General features: G+C 34.4%; 1 protein-coding gene across 4 annotated transcripts in view; it reads right to left on the bottom strand.

The window, feature by feature from the left end:
* Window positions 1-635: 635 nt before the first annotated feature.
* Window positions 636-26,337, bottom strand: part of RALB (RAS like proto-oncogene B) — a 44,076-nt gene continuing 18,374 nt past the window's right edge. The window contains exons 2-7 of one of the 4 annotated variants that reach the window (XR_006505813.1): window positions 22,472-22,569; window positions 18,968-19,135; window positions 14,526-14,734; window positions 7,807-7,984; window positions 1,702-2,982; window positions 636-1,259 (exon numbers count right to left, since the gene is read on the bottom strand). Coding sequence is in view for 3 of the 4 variants with exons in the window: in XM_044669929.1 (XP_044525864.1) it covers window positions 2,863-2,982; window positions 7,807-7,984; window positions 14,526-14,734; window positions 18,968-19,081 (621 nt within the window). In the remaining variant the exon portion in view is untranslated. Of the gene's footprint in view, window positions 1,260-1,281; window positions 2,983-7,806; window positions 7,985-14,525; window positions 14,735-18,967; window positions 19,136-22,471; window positions 22,570-23,865; window positions 23,939-26,337 lie in introns of those variants that run through there. The other 3 variants (XM_044669929.1, XM_044669927.1, XM_044669928.1) reach the window with 3 other exon arrangements.

Below are 26,337 nucleotides of genomic sequence, written 5' to 3'. Positions count from 1 at the left end.
AAACATTTTCCAATCTCTTTTAACACTACAATTTGAAAATGAGCTCAAGCTAAATGAATAAAGATAATCACCTTAAAGATGAGCCCAATGAAGACTTCATGAAGATTAAAGTGACATTAATATTTGTAATTTTGTTTCCAATTTCAAAGCACTAACACAATAAGGATGTTTGACTGGTAGAGATTCATGCATAAGAATAAATATAAATAAAGGGAAGAACGTTTTCCTTTCACTCACTGTAGATATTCTCAATAAGGTTTGAAAGATGGTAAGATGTTATATGAGGAGGGTATCAGATAGATGGGGTGTGCTCTGATGATCCCCACCTGACTGGAATATGTGGGCCAAAGCTACTCACTCCCCCTCCTACTGTGAAGACCTTCAGGGGGTGTAATTCTTGAGCCCAAAAATGGAAAGGTTGTTGAGGAGATGATAAAGGAATGTTAGGAATCGTTTGAGACCTAAATGGACTTTGTCCAGTACCCAGAGCCACTGATGTAAGCTAAAGCCTCCCCAGTCCCCCCAAACGGTTTTCTCTCCAAGCTGGAGTAAAATGTTCTCTTCAGTCACCCAACACACCACCCTCTCCCAAGTCACTATTCCAAACTCTTGACTAAAGTAACTAAAGAGGGATTTATTTGAGGTTAGAGGAATTCAAGGATTAAGGGAAGGATTGTGGGGATTCAGGATAGAGAGTAAAGAATCAGCTTCTCTATCAAAGTGAATTTCTCTCTCTGGGATGAGCAGTACTGTTTTTCTTCTGTAGATCTTGTCCAGTAACTGTCTCAAGCCCCAGTAACTCCTAACCAATAACCTAATTAACTAAACTGAAGAAAAATAACAGGGATGTGGATAAAGCGGATTCAGAGGGCCCTCAGAGCCCACTCCCCCCAGGAGTCCAGGCTCTTTGGCAAAATGGAATAACTGCTATGTTTATCTCTTCTCAGATGGCAAATGATGTTGGTAGATCAATTGAGATGATTGGCTAGTTTATAGCAGTTGTGATACTCAAGGAAATCCTCTATTTTGGGGGTTAAGGAGCACCCGGTTCTCACAGGATCACCACCACCCACCTCCCTCTCTGACCCATCCAAGGTTTAGTGAGAAGTGTGGCAGTTGGGATATCTTCCACAGAATTCCCCTCTTCACTCTGGCCCCTCCCCAACAGTCATTTCCTCAAGATTCTTCCTGGGCTTGTTCTGAATTCCACCTCAGAGGTGCATGTCTTGCTTGGTTTTCTTCATTTAAGTCCAATCAATCTGTTACAATGTAAAATAAAAAGGCTCAAATTCAGAAGGTTGGTTTTTTTTTTTTGCTTTTTTTATTCAAAAAAAAGTTTATGATTCATTGGGAAGTTATACAAGATGGTTTTCCAAATCAAAATCATAATCTTTACAATTTCTGTAACAATAAAATAGAGAGTGTTTTTCTTTTTTTTCGTTTTGGCACCTACACTTAAAGTCTCATTTTTATTGAAAAGAAAAGACTGCTAAATTTTGACTTTTTTTTAACCATATTATTCTTCTTTCTGTTGAAAATTGCATGATTGCTTAATTTAGGAACATGGCAGCAGCAAGTAGGACAGCTACACTTAACCGTATTTCTCCCATCAATAAAAATCTCTTTCTAAATAATATGTCTGTCAGATGAACACTGTATGAAAAACCACAACCAAACAGAGAGAACATGGCAGTGGCCTACCTTCATTCTCCTCACTGTTTTTCTGATTTAAATTTAGAATTACTGAGTAATTCTCTGAGAGGTAGCAAAATGTCTGGCACTGGCTCTGGCTTCATGATTTTAGGTTACATCTGTAGCTCATCACTCTTCCAAAGCATTTGCATTAAACAAGGTAAAGAAACAAAAAGTAGAGCATCAGCAACATTTGCTACTTTGCCCAGGGGTTTCAGTGCTGTAAGAGAAAGTATAATCTTTAAACAATGATGACAATTACTTTGAGGATAAAATGGTGCTTGGTAAATTGCTCATGCCAATTAGTGTGAGAAGTTAGCATGAGCATGAAATTTAAAACAGAGTTTAGGAGTGTGTTTTGGGATTGGTGCTTTTTTTTGTTTTAATTAAAAAGTTGCAAAAGGTGAAGTTTAAGAAAGTGCACTTTTTTATAAGTTCCCATACAATCTTAGGACCCTTAGGGAAGAACCAGACAATAAAAGTAAAACTAGCCAATATTTAAATATTAAAAAAAAAAAATAAAGCCAGGACAGATACCTTAAATGTGTATAAGTGAGACTTTTGAACTTCATAATAATCTAATCAAGACAATTCAAATTTATATTTTAGCTACTTTTTAGACTTCTGGAAATTACTAAAAATTTCTGATAAGTTACTCAATTTCACCTATGTCATTAAACATAATCAAACCACTTGCTCTGTAATTTAATAATTGTTCTGACTGTCATTAATAAAATAGTAGAAGTGTTAGAATGCTGAGTGTGGAAGAAAGTCTGGTTTTCCTTCTCAAAACCTAAAGAAAACAAGAGATTTTTTAATTTCTGACTGAAATGGTGATGTTATAAAACTGGAAAAATATCTTAAGCTACAATGCAGTATTTTAAAATTTAACATTGGATTACTTTCTGCCTGTCATACTAAGTTTGTTAAGCTTTTAGTTAAAAGAAAAAATTGACAGAGGAATAGTTCTATTCCAAGGAAATTGGGTCATTTTTTTCTGCCAGCTACTGCCTGATTCACAAATCTTTTTTTTTTTTTCATTTAAAGAAATAATACATGAATCAGGTAAAAAGAAAAGAAAGCATAACTAAAGAGATATAGTCTTCCTTTCATGAACCCAGCCCTATGTCCTCAGTGGCAACTGACAGATCTGATCCACGTTCTTGGCAATCACAGTAAACAGCATCTTTCTTTAAAACTCTTCTTGTTCTTGCTGCTTTTCTTGCCATTCTTGTCTTTATTCTCTGACATCTTCTTTGCTCTTATTTCTCTCATGAGATCAAAGAATACCTGGAAATGAGTAAAAAAGAAGAAAGGAAGAAAGAAAAAGCCATTTCACCAAAATGAAAGTATTTTGACAAAGTAGTAAAAGCAGAATATGTTAAAGCACAATTCAAAATTAAATTTGGAGAAAACAATAAAAAAACTATGCCAATAAAATAAAAACCTAAGGTTTTAGCAATAAAATTACTTGAAATTATTTGAACACAATTATCAATTGAATAAAATAATTATATATATATCATATGTGATCAAAAAAGGGAATGGAGAGAGGCATTCTTAACTGTTACCAGTCATTCAGCAGGGACAGCTAGGCAGCACATTGAGTGGAGTGCCAGATCTAGAATCAGAAAGACTCAATTGCATGAGTTCAAATGCAGCCTCAGACACTTCCTAGCTGTGTAACCCTAAGCAAGTCACTCAGTTTCCCATCTGTAAAATGAGCTGGAGAAAAATATGGCAAACCATTTTGGCAATCTCTGCCAAGAAAATCCCAAATGGGGTCACAAAGAGTTGGACATGCCTGAATAACAAAACTAGCTTTGGAACCCTGAGCAAGTCTTTTATTCTCTTTTGAGCCTCTGGCAACTCATATCTCTTTTGGGGGTGTAAGGGAGAAGGAGAAAGGATGTTAATATGAACTTTCTAGAACATTAGAGCAAGAGTAAAAAGTTTTCCTATGAATTGAGGACATAATAAATTTTTGAAGGATTGGCTTCCTCCCAATTTCATTATGCTGGGGGGGGGGGTCCTTATACCACTATGGGCAGCTTTATTATTATGATCTTAAAAGCTGTTGGGATAAACACTTGTAATTACATGATTATTATGCTGTACTTTGACTTGAAATACTCAAAAGTCTGATAATTTTTATCCTAAAGATTGCAGATCCCTCCCAAACTATAAATCCACAAATATTGTATATTCTTTCTATTTTTTATTTTTAGTGTTTTGTTCATGTATGTTTGTGTTCTTTTCATCCTCAAAGGTTCAAAAAGTTATATCATCAATTCAGAGGAACAACTTTTACCCTTGCTGCAATATTCTAGAAAATCTGTATAACTGATCCCCTCAACCATCCTTTCCCAAAGATAAAGGTTGTTAAACCATTTTAGATGTTCTAAAGAAAAACAAAGCAAATACCTGGGCAAGTAGATAGTGTAATGTATAAAGGATCAGGCCTGAAGTCAGGAACACCTAACTTTGAATCCAACCTCATACACTTTCTAGTTATGAGACCCCAGATAAGTCATGTATCTGTATTATGAAGTATTCCTTCTCACAAATCTAATTCTCTCAGAAGTTGACAGATTAAGAATATTTGTTTTAATTCTAAAGCACAAACTAAAAAAAGATTTTGATAGATATGCTTACCTTACACAAATCAATAAAGGACAAACATTTTTACTGCTTATGCATAGGATTAAAAGTTGTGAAAAACCTTGAAAATCATCTAACCTGATTCTTTCTTTTTGTACAGTGGTATACAGTACATACAATGAATGGTGTGATGGGTCAAAGGGTATATGATTTTGAGGACACAATTCTAAATTGCTTTCCAGAATGGATGAATTAATTTACACATCCACCAATAGTACATTAATGTGGCTGATTTCCCACAGATCCTCCAATAACTGATTTTCTTTTTCTTTCACCTTTGCCAACTGATGGAACCTCTAGAGAGTTTAAGTTTTACTTTTCTAATTAAATGATTAAAAGCATTTTTTCATGTTGCTATTGATAGCTTTTTCTTTTGAAAACTGCCTGCTTGTATTCTTTGATCATTTTTATCCAATTGGGGAATGGCTGTGACGCTTTTGAATCTGATCCATACAAATTTTAGATATCAGACTTTATCAGAGAAACTTGAATTTAATTTACAGATCTACCAAACCCATTAATGTAACTGATTTTCTATAGCCCCTCCAAAAACTTATGGTTTTCCTTTTCCCTCACCTTTGCCAATCTGATGGAACACCTAGTTTTAATTTCTATTTCTCTAATTATTAATGATTTAGAGCATTTTTTCATATAGCTATAGATAGCTTTTTTTTAATTGAAAATTGCCTGCTCATATTCTTTGTCCATTTACCTAATGGGGAATAGTTTAGAAACTCTTATATTTGAATCTGTTCCTTATATAATTGGGATATCAGACTCTATCAGAAAAACTTGCTAGAAAGATTTTTTCCCAGGTAGCTATTGCCCTAATTCATATGTGTTATGTAAAAACTTTTGATTTTATGCATTCAAAATTGTCCATTTTATCTTCTGTGATTTTATCCAGCGCTTGGTTATAAATTCTTCTCCTATTCAAAGCTGCAAAAAGTTTTTTTCTTTCCTGTTCCTCAAATTTAGGTGTAATATGACTTTTTACATTTAACTAGTGTACCTATTTCAAACTTATCTTGGTATGTGGTGTGAATGCTGGTTAAAGACTATTTTCTGCCACACTGCCTTCCAGATTTCCTAGCAATTTTTTGAATAATTAGCTAAGATCTCTAGGTTTTGTGAACACTATGCTATGTTCCTTTGCTCCTGTATTTTGGGTTCTTGACTTGTTCCACTGATCAACTTTTCTGGTTTTTTAAACAGCATCAAAAGAGTTTTCATGATTACTGTTTTGTAATATAATTTGAGAAATGGTACTATTAAGCTTCCTCCCTACCCACATTTATATTTTCCTTTCGATTCCTGACTTTGTATAACATGAGATAAAGTATAATTTCTTCTAGGTCTATAATTTTTTGGTAATTTGAATGGTTTGGCAGTGAATAAATAAGTGAATTTAAGCAATATTATCATTTTTACTATATGGCATGGTCTTAGCCATGAGTAATTAATATTTCTACAAAACTACTTAGATCTGTTTTTATTTTTTGTTAAGAGTGTTTTGTAGTTGTTCCAGAGAGTTCCATAAATAGTAATTAGGAGATCTGAACCAAGTTATATGGCTCTAAGTTTGGTGCTCTTCCTATTACAAGTTTTCTTTCTTTCTCTCACTCCTAAGAATATATTTCTCTATTGAATACAGTTCCATGTACATTTGTGTTAGTAATGCCAAGTAATGAAAAGGATTCTCCCCAGTAAATCAGAAAAAATCTGGGCCTAAAGAAGTTTTATGACTAGAGATACTCTTAATATAAATTTGCTACATAAAAGACCACTACCCAATAATTAACAAGTTTATCATTAGTTATGATTGCCAATAATAAAAAACACATTTTAGGTTCTTTTTGTTTTGGCAACAAGGGGAAAAGGATGACTCAATTTAAACAAGATGACACAAACAGTAGTCAGTTGTCTTGAAAAGTAGTTCTGTTTCACATAAATTGTTTACAAGTGAAAACAGTCTACTATTCCAAGATTGTACTTGTTCTGGTTTGACAGGTAAAGCTAGTCCAAGAGGGAGAAGCAAATTTCAAATGTAGACAGAAATATATATTCATCAGTGATTTCATATTGAGAAAGCTTCCTTATTTGCTTAAAATTAAGTCAATATCTGATTTATCATTGTTTTATCTCTAAGATTAAAGATCACTTAATTTCATAGGAAGCAGAAAACTAGAAGACATAAGAACATAAAAGACTGAAATGAATACTTTTAAACAATGTCATATGCTACTTAGTTATGTTTCAGAGATATATTCTTAACTAAATAAGTTAGGACTATATTTTCCTAACAGAAATTCCCCAAAATGCTTGTAACATGGAATATTTATCACCTTTAACACTGAATATCTTGAGGCACTATGTCTCAGAATTCTCCCTACATCTATTTCAGTATAGCTGGCCCTTTGTGTGTGAATGCTCTTCTTTCTTTATAATGAAGAAGACTCTTCTCTCCAAATGACAAAAATTCATACAAATATATGCAAAACATTTACCCAGGTCCAGATGCCAATAAAATTAATATAAAGAGAAACTAATAATTCTGTGATTGTTAAGTGACATGCTAAATTTGGAAAACAAGACCATGCAAAATGATGGCCGAGGGAAAAAGTCACATTTTTCTGTTTGTTCGTTTTTTCCCCTGGATAAACATACTGACTTTATAAAACTGTACCTGCTTAAAAAAATACTCTTCAAAAGCAGTTCCTGGTACCTGATTCCCTCCCTTCATCTCTTCTTGCCCCCTCCCAATTTAATTCATATCAACATCACCAACCTGGATGTCCTCATAAAAGTTTCAGTTACCCAAAAGAGAAATTAAATGTCTATGGTGGTGAAAGGCAAAGGAAGGAAAAAAAAAAAGTTTTCAAGAATTTAGACTTTAAGAATGAATACCACTTAGAGAACAAATTAAAAAGAGGTAGTTTTAGTGCTTTTTGGTAGTGAAGGGCAAGAGAACTGAACTACATTAGTTCAATGAAAAGCAAACCAGGCTAATTTGTTAAAAGTTTTTGTTAGTAGTATTATCTCCTCTGGGGAGTGGACTAGTGAATTAACCCTGCTCCTTCTTACCAATAATCAAATAATCAAAACATGAAGCACATTAATTGCTATCTCTTCTTCAACAAACTTCCAGAACAAGTGATTATGTAAATCTACGTCAAAAGGTATGTAAAAATTCAATATGCTTTATCAATGCTGTCCAATATGAATCAAAATTATTGAATTACTTTTCTTCTGGTGTTCTAATAGGAACAAAGAAACCCAAACATTTCTTGTAGCATCGATAAGTATCAAAAACCTCAAATTAAGCAACCAGAATACTTGGAGAAATCCCAGTGACTGTGTTCCAGTTTCTGTAAGTTTCTTTATAACTAAAGAGTTAAGAATGATAGACACTTTGTTCTTCCTATATCATCATAAAAGAAAAATATTTCATACCTTATCTACATTGGCTCTGGTTTTGGCAGATGTCTCTACATACTGGACACCCCACTCTTCTGCTTTACTTCTGGCTTCTTCAATAGGTACCTGTCTCCGCTCTTCCAAGTCAGATTTGTTCCCCACCACAAGCAAAGGGATTTTATCTTCTTCAGCTTTAACTCGCAGAATCTGTTCCCTGATGTATTACATCAAAAATAAAACAGCTGAAAAATGGCATATCAAAGGTGATGGAAGCAACAACACAGAGAGCTTTAGAAATAACAAAGACTTCCCAATGGTATAACGTGGAATTTCTGCAGGAGCCACCTTCCAAATACTGTGCTTTAAGCATAATTTGGATTAGATTTGTAGAGCAAAGCATATCCTCACAAATAAATACTCAAATGTCCCTTGAGATGGTAGGGGGCCCAGCACTTCCTCAGTTCAATGGCAATCCTAAACTGCTTGCTGAGGCAGATAACTTGGAGTCAGTTACGTGAGAAGGCACGAGGTTCACCCAAGCTCTGGGGCATCTGCCAAGACTAAAGGGAGAAGCATTCCCCATCCAACATGTATCTGGTAAAGGTCCTTCCTTTATCTCCCAACTAATTTCACCATATCATAATGTTCATGTTTTTTATTCATAAATAGTTCATTTTTTCTGAAGTTCAGGTATACAACATACTCCAAATACAAAATAGTATTACAAAGGTCATTCTGACTCTCTGTTAGACACGTATGAGAACAATTTTTAATTGTTTGTGTGTATGCATGTGTATTAAGACATAGGCAACATTTGAGAGATAAAGGAATTATAAAATATAAGGTCTTAACTTCTCAGTATCTTAAGAATATATGGGTTATTCCAAAAAGTCCTGTCAACATTATTTATCAAATTTTTGCAGGCAATAAACATTCCAGTAAAGATGAAGTCCCAGAATTTCATATTAATTTCCAAATTCAAGGTAATTCTTTAGACTGAAAACAAAATGAAAGATAAACTAAGCTAATTCAGCTAAGCTGTCAAGAGCATTGCCCTCCTTGTGATCACAAATGTTTGCAACCTCAGCGTCATCACTGACTCCTCACTCTCTCTCATTCCATATATATAATTAGTTCTTTCTCTACTACATCTCTCCAATATGTCCTCTTCTCTCCACTCACAAAACCAATGCCTTAATTGTCTTAGTTCTCCTAAACCTCTTACCTCCTAATTGGGTCTTCTTGCCTAAGATCTTTCTTCCCTCTTCCAATTTATCCTCCACATAGCTGGCAAAGTGACCTTCCTAAAGAACAGATTTGACTACAGTATCCCCTACTACTCAAAAGTCCAATGGCCCTCTACTGCCTCTAGGATAAAATATAAACATCTGTTTGGAATTTAAAGCTATTTACAACTTGACCACTTCCTGTCTTTACAATCTTCTTATACATGACTCCCCTTTTGCATTCTATGCATGCACTCTAGTCATACTGACGGGCCTGCTGTTCATCATCTTGCTCCATCTCTCATGATCATACCTCTATACTGACTGTTCCCCAAGTCTAGAATGTTTTCCTTTCCCATCTCCTCCTCAACCAATCTCTAGTTTAGAAATACTCTTAAGCCAAAGATAAACAAATCCTAGAAGCCAGGTACACAGAAAGGAGGGAAATTCCAGAGTGGCAATTATGGGATTGGGCAATTCCAAGGGTTGGACAATCATAGTCAAGAATGGCATGTGTAATGTGAAGCTTCAAGTTCTGTTTCTGAATCGTAGAAATGAAGGTATTCTCAGGGTTGGGAAGATGGACATCATGAAGGAAATCTAAGCAGATGGCATACTATGAAAGCACAGGATAAGGTGTGAAAACTGGCATAGGTTTAGGGGATGTACAGAATGGAACAACCTCTTATACAGAGATTGGTAGAAGAAAATACCATTGGACATAAGGGGAAGGAGAAAGGTGTTAATTAGGCCTAAGGGAAACTGGAGAGAAATTGAGAGTTGTAGATATGTTGCTATATTAATTTTTCTCAACAAAAACCATAAAGATGAATTACACAGAAACAGCTGGGAGATCTGAAAATGGAAAAAAAATTTTAAGTAATAGATATTTTTTAAACCCTTACTTTCTGCCTTAGTAACAACTCTAAGATAGAAGGGCATATGAGGCTAGGCAAATGGAGTAAAATGACTTGTCACAGAGTTAGGAAGTATCTAAGGCTAGAGTTGAACCCAGGTCCTCCTAACTCTAGGCCTGACTCTATTCACTATGCCACCTAGCTGTCCCTACCTAAGAGATTTCTAAACTTCATCATAAGAAAATTGTGTTTGTTCTCTAAATTTAGAGGATAACTTCTAGATTCTAAAAAAAGCGAATCTTGTCTTCTTTATACCCTAAATCTTATGAATAAAATTCAGGCTTAAAAGCTCACAGATCAGAAGGGAGAATTTGAAAGATGCATGATGACTACAATAATGTAAATGAAGCACATGTATAACCTCTATCATATTACCTGCCATCTTTAAGAAGGGAGAAGAGAGGGAAGGCAAGAATATGGATTGCAAAATATCAGAAAGCAATTGTTAAAAATTGTAATGACATATAAAAAAATAAAGTAAATGAAAATACTGCGGAAAAGGAACAAAATTCAGATTAAATTGCAAAGACCAACCTTAGATAAAAAGATAATAAAATACACTTTGCCTTTCTTGGGAAAAGGGGTGCAGAGAAGGAAGGTTCTAAGGGGGCAAAATGTTGCATATATTGTCAAATATAGACACCTAACTGATCAAGTTTTGCTAAATGCTTTTCTTTGTTACAAGGATGATTTAATAGCAGGGACAGTATGTTGGAAAAGAATTTTGGTGTAAAACAAAAGACATCAACATATTTTTTAAAATTAATATAACTATAATCTACCATGTTTTATCTCTTGGATGATAAACTACTTCTATTTTTAAAACCTTATGATTTTAATGAGGCAAAAAGAATCTTAGCACAGTGGGTAAGAGTTGGCCTCAAAGTGAGAATGAGTTGGTTTTCAAGTCCTACCTCAGATACTTAACCTCTCAGTGCCCCAGGCAACTTTCTCAAGACTGTATTATAGAATAGTTGCCAATCTGCCCAGGGAGAGGAAGTTTCCTCACTGGAACAGCCTATATCAGTGAAATCACAGGTCCAGAACAAAATAAAACCAATATCAAGGAAAAAAAATGAAAAGTTAATCAAGATATTATAATTAGGGGAGGGGTTCCTAAAAGGTTCTCCCCTCTATTTCTGGACATAATTTTTGGAGGGCAAAGTCCCCAATATAAAGATATGCTTTGTGGGGTTTTTCATTTGTGTGATAACCTATGTAGTATGTAAAACATAATAATAGATAAAAATATGGCTTTCCACATAAAATTAAACCGTCAGAGATTAGAAAAGAAAGAACAAGTAGATGCTTGCACTAATGTTTCCTCTCCACTGTGAAAGAGGTTGTGAAAGGGAAATGAAGACTTGGCAGCTGATTAGATATGTTCAGTGAGTGAGAATGAGTTGTTGAGTATGACACTGAGATTGGGAACTTGGATGATTATACCCTTGAAACTTTTGAGATAACATAGCTGTTTAGGAGGCAAATTACAAGCATCTACTTAAGTATTTAAAAAAAAAAAACCTGAGGCTTTACTATAGGCTCAGAACATGATCTCCTAAGAAAGGTGCAAGATGGCAAGTTTTGATCAGTTTCAAAAGGGCAAGTAGAGAGGTAGGCCACTTGAATCAGTGATCCCATCCCATCTCTTCCAACGGATTGTGCCCTCTGTGATCCCCAAATCTGGATCACTTATCTTCAATCTCTTTCTGTCTCCTGGCTCCTCCTCTACTGCTTAAAACAATGCCCATGACTCCTTCATCCTAAAAAAAAAGCCCTTATTTGATACTTCTACTTCTATTCCCAGTAACTATAATCCTGTAATCTCTTCTACCCTTTGTGGCTAAACTCCTTGAAAAGGCTATCTATAATAGATACCTCCATCTTCTCTCACTTTTTAGCCCTTTATAATCCAGTTTCTGACCACCTCATTGTATTGAAACTGCTCTCTTCGAAGTTACCAATAAGCTTAGATAACTGTCTCCCCCATTAAATAGTGACCTCGAGGACCAGGACTTTTGCTTCTTTTTGTATCCACAGCACTTAGCACAGTGCCTGCCACATAGTAGGTGCTTAATAAATGTTTATTAACTAAATATTTATAGGCCCAATCTCACTACAAATAGACAAGAGAGCTTTGAACTTTCTTGATTTCCAAACTGGATTTTTTCTCCTCTCTTTATTTTTTTTTTTAATTTTTTTTTAAAACCCTTAACTTCTGTATATTGGCTCCTAGGTGGAAGAGTGGTAAGGGTATGCAATGGGAGTTAAGTGACTTGCCCAGGGTCACACAGCTGGAAAGTGACTGAGGCTGGATTTGAACCTAGGACCTCTTGTCTCTAGGCCTGACTCTCAATCCACTGAGCTACCCAGCTCCCCTTCTCCTCTCTTTAGATAGTCTGGTTCCCAACCCCACCTCAATTTAGGGGTGGGGAAAGATTGGTGCCAGACTTAATGTAAATACCTGATTGGATTTGCCAACTATAACTCAGAACTCTCAAGCTCAAGAGAATCAACACTCTGGTAGTAGGAGTTACAGAAATATACCACCATGTCCAGCTTTTTTTTTTTTTTAAAGTAAAAAGCAGCATGAGAATCACTATATCCTCAATCAATCTCCATCTATCTGTATTCAATCACAAAAAAACTAATACAAGGACTTGTATCCTAAGTTTACAGATAGCTTTATTTACAATTAAACAGCATAATACATAATGCAATTATTATCTCCATTTTACAATAAAGAAGCTGCTACTCAAAGAGGTTAAGTGATTTGCCCTTGGGCATAAAATTAGCACTGGCGCTGAAAATACAGCATAGGTATGAGATATTCTTTCCACCTTGTGTTTCAGCATTATCCTTTCTTTTTAAAACTCCTTTTACATTATCGCAAAATCTCAAAATTAAACAAAGATTTGATGTAGAATCATTAAAGAGCATTAATGTCATTTTTGTGCTAACCTTGTTAGAAAGGAAAAGGGTAACATAATCTTTCCCCTGAAGATAACTGTACTGCTTTCTCTTTAGGTAAATTATGAAACAAGAGAAAATAAAAGGCTAGAAGAAAGAATTAGATATATGTGTTCTTTTTGTCTTTTGAAGAGGTATCAAAAATAGAAAAGTCCTTATCCCCCAAAAAGTGAAAATAATTGTGAGTTCATTTGCTACATTTGGCAAGCAAAGGCCCATCAAGAACAGAAGTAGCAAAAGAAGCTCCTGAAAAAAAAGATTTCTAAAAACATAATAATACTACAATCTTATGCTACTCTCTTTCTCTAGGAGGAAAGAGGGTCCTTTACACTATTATAATATGTGTGTATAGTATTACATACTAGGTTAAAAGATAATATACTTTAATGACTCAAAACTATACAATAGAAGAACTGAGATAACTGCTTTTGTTGCCTTACACTCATATTTTCTTATTTACCTTCATTTGACCCTTGAGGCCTCCCTGGCTCATTGATGCTTCCTTCCAAATCTTGAGATAAAAAAATTAGATTCCTCATTTTCACCCCTTGTTGGTCACCTGACTCTCTGACCAGAACTTGCTAAGAAAGGAAAAGAAAATACTGCATGTTTTGTCTTGTTAAAGTCTTCTAGAGGTTAAGCCATACAGTTTACTTAAAATAACTGGGTAACTGCTTATGAGAGCACAGATGAAAATATTTAATTCCCCAAGTAAAGTAGGGAATTTTGATTGAGAAAAGTATATCAAGGTAAACAATAATTTTATTCCAAAGACTTTATTTCTTAACAATTGAAGATTAGCAGCTAGAAGTATTTTAACTTTTTGTTTAAAAAAAAAAACCTTTGAAACACACAGTTAATGCACTATATTTATTCTACTCCAAAAAAGGAAAAAATTAAAATTCTTAATTTGTTAAGCTATAGAGTTCCAAGTTAAATCTTTCCTCCTTCATCAGTGTCCTATATAAACAAACCTCAAAATAAAATCAATGCCAATTACCTTTTCCATCAAAATTTCAAAACAAGTATGTCATATTAATCATTCATAATCTCTTTTTTTAAACCCTTATTTTCTTAAAAGGGATACATATATTGGTTCCAACGCAAAAGAACAGTAAGGACAAGACAAGTGGGGTTAAGTGATTTATCCAGAGAGGAGAAATCACATGGTGAGGAAGTGTCTGAGACTAGATAGATTTGAACCCAGGTCCTCTGAACTCCAGGTCTGGTGCTCTATTCACTGGGCCACCTGACTGCCCCTTATTCTTAAACAAGCTATAAAAATATACAATCACCAATTAGTGTGTGTGTGTGTGTGTGTGTGTGTGTATGTGCATATGTACCATACATACATATATAAATATACACACACAATCTGTGGGTCCTCTTTTGGAGAAGATTATAGTATTTGTAACCATAAAAACAAGAGCCAAGAGGGCTAAAGAAGGAATCTAGTGCAGACTTCTGCTTTGATATGTAAGTACCAGAAAAATAGACATCTATTCCTCTATTGAGAAGTCTCAAAATTCAAGTTACAGTGTGGGTGATATTACTGGCATTTATTACTTCTCAACCTAGGTGGTAAAAGGAGAACAAAAAAAGTCCTCAAGAAGCTTCACGAATTTTTTACTTAAAAACATACCTGAACTCTGCTGTGGCTGTAAAGGATTCATGTTCTGTTATGGAGAAGACTAAGAGAAATCCCTCTCCGCTACGGAAGTAGTTGTCTCGAATAGCTGCATAATCTTCTTGTCCAGCTGTATCCAGAATGTCTATCTGTACTTCTTCTCCATCAAGAACCACTTTCTTTCTATAACTGTCAGCTTTAGTAGGTTCATAGTCTTCTACAAACTAAAGAACACAATATATAAGTAATGTCATGAGGTAATTAAATTACTTCAAAAATCAGAATTTTAATATTAAATACATATATTTTGCTTATAAACTAAAAATACTTACCAAGTGTCTACTATATGTAATATAATGTATTCATCAGTGTCCATAATCATTAACATTCTGCATTTACATGATAGTTTAGTTCCCCCAAAGTAACATATTATCTACCACTTTATACTTCTGTAAAGCAGAAAAGCATTATCCTCATCTTATAGATGAGAAAACCAAAGAAGAGTTAAGATAGCCTGGTAATACTGTCAGAAACAAGAAGCACATATTTATTATACAGCACTTTGAGAATTATAAAAGCACCTTCCTCACGATAACTATTCTTTCTCCCTTACCAAATATAATATCTTCATTTTTCCATCAAACTTGTTTCCAATGAACCAAGTATGTCACATGTGTGCACATGTATATGTGTCAGCATGATTGAAAAAGAAAAAGGTAATTGTTAAAAATTTCCTATGAATATCATGATTCATTTCACTTTCATTGATGTATTTTTGAGCTGCTTAGTTTTCTTTTAAGTTCCATTATTCCTTTGAGACTAGAAGTCAGGATGTCCTGAACCTATTGCATACCTAAATGAAAATTTTATGCTATTTTTAGACATGTAGATTACAACTCCAATGTTTATATTTTTCAGTTAAAAAAAGGCAAAAAAAACACTTTCTTTAGAAAGTTAGGAACATAGGCTAGACTGATTGTAAAGGAAAAGACAAACAGTTCAATTCCCTTTAAAATTGTTATTTGATCATTCTTAAATACTCAGTAATCACAAGTCATGAAATCTTTAAACATCTCTAATACATTTTATTTCTCACATATGTACTCTTTGTACTAATAACCATCTTTCCTCTGCCCATTGCTACAGAAACCTTTACTGCCACAGTCATATCATTATCATCTTCAGGTTTCCAAGCATTGGTGGGTACATACACAACTAGAGAAACCTCAAAATTAATGCTTGACTTCAATCCCTTTGAGAGACACTCACTTGCTAATATCTCATAAAGAATCTAAACCTTCTGTTTCCCAGAGTGTCTGTCACTCTACCTAGGGGATCTGATCTTCTTCAAATATAAAGCTAGGTATGTAAGAGAAAATGGAATAAGGACAACAAAAACACAAGACTCTTCTTATCCATATTTTTCTTCTTTCCCTTCCAAAAGTCTTGACCTGCATTTCCTTTATCATATTAACTTACTAACTGTTCTCTCGTCAGATTCTGAATACATACCAGGTCATAACAGTTAATAATAACAACTAACACTTATATATCACTTTACAGTTTAGAAATACTCTATATAAATTATCTCATCTGACCTTCACAACAATCAATCCAGTGAGGCAGGTACTATTTTTCATTTTACTGTTGAGGAAACTAAGCCTCAGAGAGGTTAAGTGACTTGCTCAGTAATATATAGTTAAGGGGCAGCTGGGTAGCTCAGTGGATTGAGAGCCAGGCCTAGATATAGGAGGTCCTAGGTTCAAATCTGGCCTCAGACACTTCCCAGCTGTGTGACCCTGGGCAAGTCACTTGACCCCCATTGCCTACCCTTACCACTCTTCTGCCTTGGAGCCAATACACAGTATTGACTCCAAGATGGAAGGAAAGGGTTTTAAAATAATATAATGATAGATAGATAGATAGATAGATAGATAGATAGATAGATAGATAGATAGATAGATAGACAGACAGACAGACAGATAGTTAAGAAGTATTTGAGAAAGGATTCAAAATCGGGGCTTCCTGACTTCCAAGTCCAGTACTCTATCTACTACATGACATAGGGAAGGGGAAGGGAATAAACATTTATATAGTGCCTACTATTTTCCAGGCACAGTGTTAAGACCTTTACATTTATCATTTCATTTGACACTCATAATCACTGATGAGGAAATTGAAGCAAAAAGGCTAAATGACTTGCTCTGGGTTATACGACTAGGAAATATCTGAGGCTGGATTTGAACTAGTCTTTCTGACTCTAGGCCCAGTACTCTCTCCACTATACCAGCTAATTTCTCTTATGTCTAATCTCAATTTTAGGGAAGTAAAATATTAGAAAATTTATCCATACTTGTTTTTTTTCCCTCTAGCCATGCTCCCCTTGTAAAAAAAATTCCCTTCATCTTAATCATCCTAGATTAAGAGCTAGAAGGAATTTGGATATTTTCTAATTCAGGAATTCTCAAGCTTTTTGCACTCTTAAAAATTACTGCAGATTCCAAAGAGCTTTTATTTATCTGGGTATAAATGTTGATATTTACTCAGTTGGAACTAATAAAATTTTACATGATAAAAATAAAATAAAATTTTAATTAAAAAATTATTAGTTCATTTAAAATAATAAACTCACTATGTTAACATAAATAATATTTTTATGAAAAATAACATTATTTTCCAAAACAAAAAAAAATGTATTGAGAAGAATGACACTGTTTTACATATTTCTGCAAATCTTTTTAATGTTTGGCTTAAAAAAGACAGCTGGATTCTCAGATCTGCTTCTGCATTCAATCTATTGTGATACATTGTCTTGGTTGAAATGTATGAAGAAAATCCAACCTCACATAGATATGGAGTTGGAAGAGAGAGAAGCATTTTCACAGACAAATAATGTCTTTGTATTTTGATGAAACTAGTTTTGACCTCAATGCCTTAAAGGGTCTCAGGGACTCACAGGGGTATACAGACATTTTGAGAATCAATGGTCTAGTCCAGTGATGGGCAAACTACAGCCCACAGCCAGATGCAGCCCCCTGAAATGTTCTATCAGGTCACTTGACATTATTCCTAATAAGATGAATACAATGAGTAGAATATGATACAATGAAACTTCAAAAGAGTTGCCTTAGAAACAGACTGACAGATGAGCATTTCCTTTCCTTTGGCCCCCTCTTTAAAAAGTTTGCCCATCACTGATCTAGCCAAACCCTTTCATTTTATAAATGAAGAAATAGTCTCAGAAAAAGAAAATAGCCTACATAAGATTACACCGTGTAATAAAAAGACCACCTGAGAATTGTAGCCAAGTCCTGTAACTCCAAATCCAGTATTCTGCACCACACTAAAGAGAAATTCTGCTCTTCAAAGACTTGAAATTTCGATTTGTTGCTCTTAAATGCTTGGCCAATACTTTATGGGAAGAGTCCCTCCCTTAATCTATTAAGCCTCTATCTCTGATTCTGTTTCATTACCCCATGATTCCTTTGCCCACCATCTTGCATCAGGAAAGAGATGATAAAGTTTGCATACAAAGTTAAATAAAATAAGCATACAAGTCATTGAAGGGAAAAAAAAACAAGCTTTCTGATCTAGGGTCCAAATCTGTCTCTCCTTTCATGCAAAAAGTGTTTTCATTCAGTCAAGCAGATATTTACCTTCTCATTTTAACCTATGGTACAAAATAAGGATAAATGGACAACAAAGAAAGTATTTAACCACCAAGCAGGATACTGTAGGAGTTCAACTACCCCTTCTAAATAGGGCCAGCAAAGAACACTCTTTCTAGGGCACAGAGCAGTGGGTTCTTTGCCAAACTGTATGCAATATAATATCTATAATCACACCAGATGCATCACAGTTTTGACTATGACACCCACATCAAGTAAGTGATTTAAACTTTGGCAAGACTGGGGAAGAGACATAGAGCTAGACTTCACTCTTGCTGTACAGGAGAAAAGTAGGGAAAACTTTACATCTACTAATTATGGCAAAAATGGTCAGATTCTAGACCTTGTGAAAACTCAATTCAGTTCCCTTAAGTCCCACAGTTAATTTTTCACAAGGCTAAGCACCTGATCCGTCCATTAGCAAATGAAGATAACATTTTTTTTCTGTCCTCCTCTCTTCTCTTTTCTCCACAAACAGTAAGACAAAGTGTAACAAGAGAAATAAAGGCAAGAAAAAAGATCCCTCCCCCTTCAGTCCCTCCCAGACCTGCCAAAGTTAAATCACCTACCTGATGTTAACAATTTATAAACTTTATTCTTGCTGGGATTCACAGGAGGCTGCAGACCCCTTTCACTCTTCAGGTACAAAGCTTTTACAGTGTTGATTTTGTTATATGACCCTAGAGAGCACATAGGGAAATATATACTAAGAAAAAAAAAACTTAAAAAAAAAGGACATTTGCGCCAACAAGTATATGATAAAGATGACTTATGACTTAATCATCTTACCTCATCATACATGAACTGAAGGGTAAGTGCAGATTTGCCCACCCCTCCACTGCCAACCATGATCACTTTGTGAAGAACTAATGAGCTCTGGTTCTTATTCTTGTTTGCAGCCATTGTGCTTGTTGTCTAAGACTGCTGAGCACTGGCCAGGATGCTGTTGAAGAACTGCTGGTAAAAAAGGACAAAGACTTAGAAGCACTTTGTTCTCTACACAACTGAAATCAAATTAAATCCTTGCCCTCTAAAGAAGCCCAATCCACACATTCTTCTAGGCTTGAGACAGCAATAAAAAGCTTCCAACAGTTCAGAAAGTCAATAATTACAGGAGGTAAGCCAGGTGAGAAGCTGCAACACAAATGATCCTGCCTGTTTCATTGAACAGTCTGAGAAAGAAGAAAGAGCTTGAATGGGGAAAATGAAATGTCTTAGAAACAGCCACAGGTTTCCTCAATCAAAATGACCAAATAGCTCTGAGTTGCAGATTTATCCCCTCTCTGTGTCATTGGCACTACACAATTTTGGGGCATAGTTCCAAATTATTCTCCAGAATGGCAGGGTCAGTTCATAGCTCCAACAACAAGGAATTAATGTCCCTATTTTTCCACTTCCTACCAGTATTTGTCATTTTCAGAAGTCAATGAATGTAGGTTTACAAATAAGGATAACCTATCCGGCAAAACTAACCATATTAATGCCACAAGGAGGGGAAAAAAGGACCTCTTTAAAAAAAAAAAAGAGGACTCCCAAACATTCATGACAAAAAGAAGAGAGCTGCATGGAAACTTTGAAATTCAAACAAAGGAATAAAAAAATAAAAAGGTAAACAAAAATGAACAATGATAATTTATTAAATAAGGATAAACTTCTCCCATTCTAATATAGGGAGATAATGCATGTGTCCTCACTGAATCCTATCATGATCAGGAGTCATAGAAAATCTAATTAGATATGACCTGATAGTGGATCTCTTATGTCTTGATAATTCTGAGAGAAAAAAGGGAATAAATTGAGGTGGTGGGATGGGGTGGGTGGAAGGGGAAAGAGAAAGGGAAGATATGAAAAAATTACCTCACATAATCAGAGTTCAAAAGTAAACGTCTATATGAATGAGGAGGGGGAACAGCAAACACTTTAACCTTACTATATGTGAACAGATCAAAAGAAGGAAGAATACATACAACACACATAGTTGAGTACAGAAATATCATTTTCTTCAACAGGGAAACAGGTGGGAAAGGAGAAAATTAGCAGTACAGATTAAGGAAGGGATTAGTCCTAAGCAAAACACTCTTAAGGATGTACAAAAATAGAAATGGCACTTTTTGAGGAGGAAAATAATATGAATCTGAGGGGGGCTTCCATCAAATTAAGAATGACTGAGCAAGTTATATAAAGGCAATAGAATATTATTACACTGAAAAATTATGAAGGAGAGAATTTCAGAGAAGCTTGGAAAGACTTGTATGAACTGGCATGAACTGATACCAAGCAAAGTGAACAAAGCCAGATGGACAATTTATATAGTGACAATAATATGGTTAAGGCAAACAACTTTGAAAGATTTAGGAACTCTTATCAACATAGCAACCAACCATGACTCCAAAGGACTACTGATAAAATAAACTAGTCATCTCCTGATAGTGATGAAAGACTTAGAATGCAAAATTAGAGAAAGATTTTCTGGACATGTCAATGAGGACATTTTAAAAAATTGATCATACATGTTTGTAATGAGTTTTGTTTACCTTTTGTTCTCAGTTGGGATAAGGAGTCAAAGTGGAAGAGTTATTAGAAGGTAGATTTTGTCAGTTTGAAATAAATAAAATATAATTTTTTAAATGACAATATATTCTTTGATTACATGCACTATTTTTGCTTTTCTTTGTATCCTCAGCACTTAGCATGGTGTCTGGAACATAGTAGGTGCTTAATAAGTGTTTTATAAATAATTATTTTCCACCATAATTTGAGAATTTCCCTTCTTAATCCAAAATGAAGATAGATATATGTGTGTGTGTGTGTGTATGAGAGAGAGAGAGACAGAGAGAGACAGAGAGAGACAGAGAGAGAGAGAGAGAGAGAGAGAGAATAATCAGATAAAGCTTCTTTCTCATCTCAAAGTAATGCAAAGTAGCAACCTTAGTAGATCTACCTTCTTTCTCTATGCTTATTTGTGTCACGACTTTCATCTTTTAACAAGGGAAATAATGAAATATGATTAACTTAAATTACAACACTTCATTATTTCCCTTGACTTCCCTTAAACCTGAAAGGCAAAAAAAAGGGTGGGGAAGGGAGAAGGTAGGAAGAAGCCTGTTACACAGTCTAGAATTTACTATATTTTTAGTATTTATTAAGTCTTAAAAATCTGAAGAATATGCTTTCTCCCACCAAAGCTGATGTAATTGAGGACTCCAGTCTAGCATCCTTATGATAGTAGGAAGAAAACAACTTATACACTTTATAGAAATTACATTTTAAGATTCTTTTGCTTTCTGTCATATCGAATAAGCTGTTTTATATCTCACATTGTATTTTGCTTTTCTTTTTTCTGGGGATAAAGGAGGTTGATAAAAAGTCATCTTTAAATAAAAGACTAGAGTATTCAAAATTTGAAAAATCACAACTATGGGAGTTTTGGGAACTGTTAAATGTCAAAAGATTCTGTATTCTTCTCACTAAATACTAGTTAGTATTTTTTACTCCATGATACATAAAGTATAGGGGGGAAAAATTACAAGAGGAAAAGAAGCTACAGTTTATGGTTTTATAAAATGGAAACTCTACACAATATAATAAACTCTCTTTACCTTCTTAGTCACATACTAAATCCATTAAAATTATCCAAGATATCTTATTTGAAAAAAAAAAAACTTTACGCTTTTCTTACAAGAGCATAGAGGGAAACCTATCAAAACAGATACCAATTATATCAATATCCTTTAGTAATAAACCAAATCTGATTGAAATCAATTAATTCCTCCTGAATTTATTCTGAAACACAAACTAAACAATTAAGCTGAAACAAAGACCTTATTTCTTTAGCCAATTATTTTCTAAATGATAATAAATGTTAAAGCTAAAGTTCTAAAAATAAATGTACATAAAAGTAATTGCATTTAATTTTTTAATTGAATTTTATTTTTATAATTAAAAGCACTGTGAGATTAACTTAACTTTTCCAATACTGCAAGAGGGCTGACGGGCCAGTTATTTCCATTTTATTTACAAAAACATAGTTAAAACTCTTGCCAAAGGCAATAGGAAAATAAAAGGAAATTTGATTGTTTTTATTTTAGTCAGAAGGTTTGTCAAAACTTTCATATTAATTTTACCTAAATGTGTTTATGGTATTGTTAAGGAGCTGTTTTTATTTTTTCCTGACATATTTGCTATAATTTCATTAAACATGGGTCAATTTGTCCCACAAAGGCAAGGAAAAGAAGCTAAAATAAATAATATATTAAATCCCCGTTACCAAGAAAAACTGACTTATACACTTACAATAGCTGAAATGTTACTTCAGTTTCTTCAGGATAGATTAGTCCTCATTCTTTACCTTGAGGAAATAGCACAAGTGTACTTTCTTCTCTCAATGAGACCTGGAAATTCAATTAAAGGAAAGTTTTAATATGATATTTTGAGGTTGTTTCTTTAGTTCTTGACTCAAAAACATCAATATCTTCAAACTAAACAATTCAATTATTATTGAATTATTACAGAAAAGAATTCTACCAAGTTCCCCTCTCCCACCTACCTCCCACCAGCTAAAATGTATAAAAAGCTTCTCATTTTCTGTGATTTCATTAAATGGCTTTTGAATTTGGCATATCATCCTATAGAAAATTAAATAAATCCCTCTCTATTTTTAAGGTATTGTTCCTTGTACCTTTCTTTGGCTTTCTCTGGGTTTCAATTGATTTAAAAGTTTCCACTAAAAAGTTTCTGCTAACTTACTCATTTTGTTCTAAACCTTAGAAATTGCCATTTTAATTTTTAACCTTGACATTTTTTTTCACTAGTTAAGAAACTGTGGGGTGTTTCTCACATTAAGATTTCCTTCAGACCAAATGGAGAGAAAATTGTGAAGGCTAAGTAAGTGTTCAAATCACTCAAAATACTTGGGAAGTCAGACTAAAGTATAGTTGCTTTGTATTAGGAAACTTTCAGCTGTTATCCTGACTATCAAACATATTAACAAAGGATTGTTGTTGTTTTTTTGCTGTGACACATAGAAGCATATATGATACATTATGTGATATATTAAATGAGCTTGAGAAATCAGAACAAGCTAAATACAAAAGGGTAATTTTCTTTATTCAAACCTTATAGAATCCTTTCTAAATATAAGATTTTTAATTGTATAGTGAACAAAATAGGTTGGAAAGATTTGAAGCTTTGTGCATAATTTTATCTGGGAAAGGTAGATTTTTATTCTTTAAATTAATCTATGAAAAATGTATTATTCATTATTCAAAAATTCATTATTTTTTCCACCTCCATGTTTTATTTAATGTTCTACAGCTTAAAATTTTTTCATTTCATTTCAAGTCTAAAATAACTTAATTCTGGGTAAAAGGAGGGAAAAAGATCCAAGTACATGAAATACTCCACAGCTTAGAGATAATTTTATTTTAAAGTTGAATATTTTGCTAGATGCCAGATAAAGGAAGCTATGCTCCAGAATAATGATACTGTGAAGTAATAGATGATAGGCAGCATTTAGCCATCATGTTACCAAGATAGAAAAAGAAAGTATAGTAATTAAGCTTATTTGAAGTATGGGCAAGAAAGTTTGATAATAAATAAATTCTTTCTTGATTATTTAAACACATTCCTTTCAACTTTTGTAGTTTTTCTAGGAACTTTTCTTGAATTGTGAAACAGGTTTTCCTCACCTTGCCAGCTATCTTCCTTATTGCTGAATATAAGAATTGGTCAGTTCTCCTTTTTTACTAGAATCACCTCAATCTGGAAATGAAAGTCACTAATTAGAAATTTTACAACATTTAAGATTGCTAAATCTAGTAAATACAGGTGCGGCAGCTTCTTGTGTTTTCTAATAATGGCGTTCTGGGTTTTTTCCCTGCAAAAGAGTCTGGAATCTCTTTACTAATCCAATAGCTATTTTTGTTGGGATTTGGGAGGTGGAACTGTGTTTCTTGGGATACCTACAAATCTGAAGGTTTTTAAGAATACTTTTTTTTTTTAAACCCTTACCTTCCATCTTGGAGTCAATACCGTGTATTGGCTCCAAGGCAGAAGAGTGGTAAGGGGCAGGCAATGGGGGTTAAGTGACTTGCCCAGGGTCACACATCTAGGAAGTGTCTGAGACCAGATTTGAACCTAGGACCTCCCATCTCTAGGCCTGGCTCTCAATCCACTGAGCTACCCAGCTGCCCCCTTTAAGAATACTTTTGAAGGAATATTAATTTGTACTCTTTTTCCCCAAGATATGCAGATCAGAAATGTCATCATAATGGAGTTGCTGAGTTGGGTCTACATTTTACCATGCAAGTTGAGGCTTATCTGGACGGATACCTTTTTTCTTTTACCTTCTTTGCTGTATAGACTACTGTTATCACATGAAATGGGCTTTTCAATGCTTAATGTAGTCCTAGCTAAGTGGAGTCATTTATATGCTTTTAAATTTATTCCATGTTTTCTCATTTTCCTAAGCCTGAGAATCTTGAACTAAATTGTAAACTTGCTTTCTTTACTTAGCATTTTAGTAATAGAGTAAATTTAATGATTGTATTGATGCTTATCACCCTTTCGCCATGAGAATTTCAGTGACCTATCAGCTGTTTCAGTGATATCTGACAATGTATTTACTTTTGCTGTTTAACTAAATAACAGCTGTGACATCCTCATATATTAATAAAATAGACAAAGCTTGTTTCTTAAAAAAAAAAAAAAAGAGTTGTGCATTGTGCTAGGCACCAGGAAATGCAAATACAAACAAATTAGATAGCCCCTATACTCAAGGAGCTTACATTCTAATAAAGAAACTCAACACATACAGGGAAGAATGTTTTAGTAGTATTCATTTTATCAATGTCCTTGGCGGAACATATAGCAATAAAGATAGCTAAGGAATAAGTGGTAGGTGTGGACACATCAAAGGTAGAAGTTGGGGTATAGAAGCATGACATAGTGAAGATAGCAAATTTAAAACAATTATGAGGTTTTATATATACTCATACATATATGTATATATATTATATACTCATCATATTGGCAAAGATGACAAATGAGGAAAATTAGAATTATTGCAGGGCTATGTACACTAATGAATACTTGGCAGAACTATAAATTAGTCTAATCATTCTAGAAAACAATTTGGAACTATGCCTTCTAAATCACCAAACTACATATATCCTAAGACCCAGCTATACTCTTAGTAAGCATATATATAACACAGCTCAAAGCAAGAGGAAGGAGACGTGTATATACAAAAAATTTTACAGCAACTTTTTTTTGTTGTAGCAAACAACTGGAAACAAAATGGGTGCCTGTCAGCTTGGTGGCACAGCAGAAAGAAATCAAGTCTGGAAGATCTGAGCCCAAATTCAGCCTCAGATATTTCTTAGCTGGGTACTCTGGACCCTGGTGACTCTCAGCAATTTATTTAAACTTTCTGAGACTTAGTTTCTTCAGTTGTAAAGTAGGGCAATAATATCTACCTTGCACAGTTGCTCTAAAAGTCAAATGAGATATGTGCAAAGGGCTTAGAACAATACCTAACACGTGATAGGGATTCAACAAATGTTCATTTCCTTCCTTCTATCAAATAGGGAATGGTTAAACCAGTGATGGGCAAACTTTTTAAAGAGGGGGCCAAAGGAAAAGAAATGCTTATCTGTCAGTCTGTTTCTAAGGCAACTCTTTCGAAGTTTCATTGTATTGTATCCTACTCATTGTATTCGTCAGATTAGGAATAATGTCCCACAGCCTGATAGAACATTTCAGAGGGCGGTATCTGGCCCACAGGCCATAGTTTGCCCATCACTGGGTTAAACAAATTGTGACATATGGATTAATGGAGGAGGAGAGGAGAAGAAAAAGAAGCCAGTTTGGCTGGATTGTGGTGAATGTGAAAAGGCATAATGTGCAACTGGCATGGCCAAGTTAAGTAAAAGCCAAGTTGTAAAGGGCTTTAAATGCCAAAACATAGGAATCTGTATTTGATCCTAAAACCAAAGGAGAACCACAGGAATTTAGTAAGCAGGAAGCTAACATGGTCAGAACTGCACTTTAGGAATATAGCACCTTGGCTACCCAGAGGATGGATGAGAGAGGGGAGACGAGATAGAAAGGCCAATTAGAAAGCCACTGAAAGAGTCTTGGTGTAAAGAGATGAGGACCTG

This window comes from Gracilinanus agilis, chromosome 3 (genome assembly GCF_016433145.1).
Source record: "Gracilinanus agilis isolate LMUSP501 chromosome 3, AgileGrace, whole genome shotgun sequence".
Classification (NCBI taxonomy): Eukaryota; Metazoa; Chordata; class Mammalia; order Didelphimorphia; family Didelphidae; genus Gracilinanus; species Gracilinanus agilis.
Note: the sequence above shows the minus strand (reverse complement) of the source record. Positions and strands in the feature narration are given on the sequence as shown.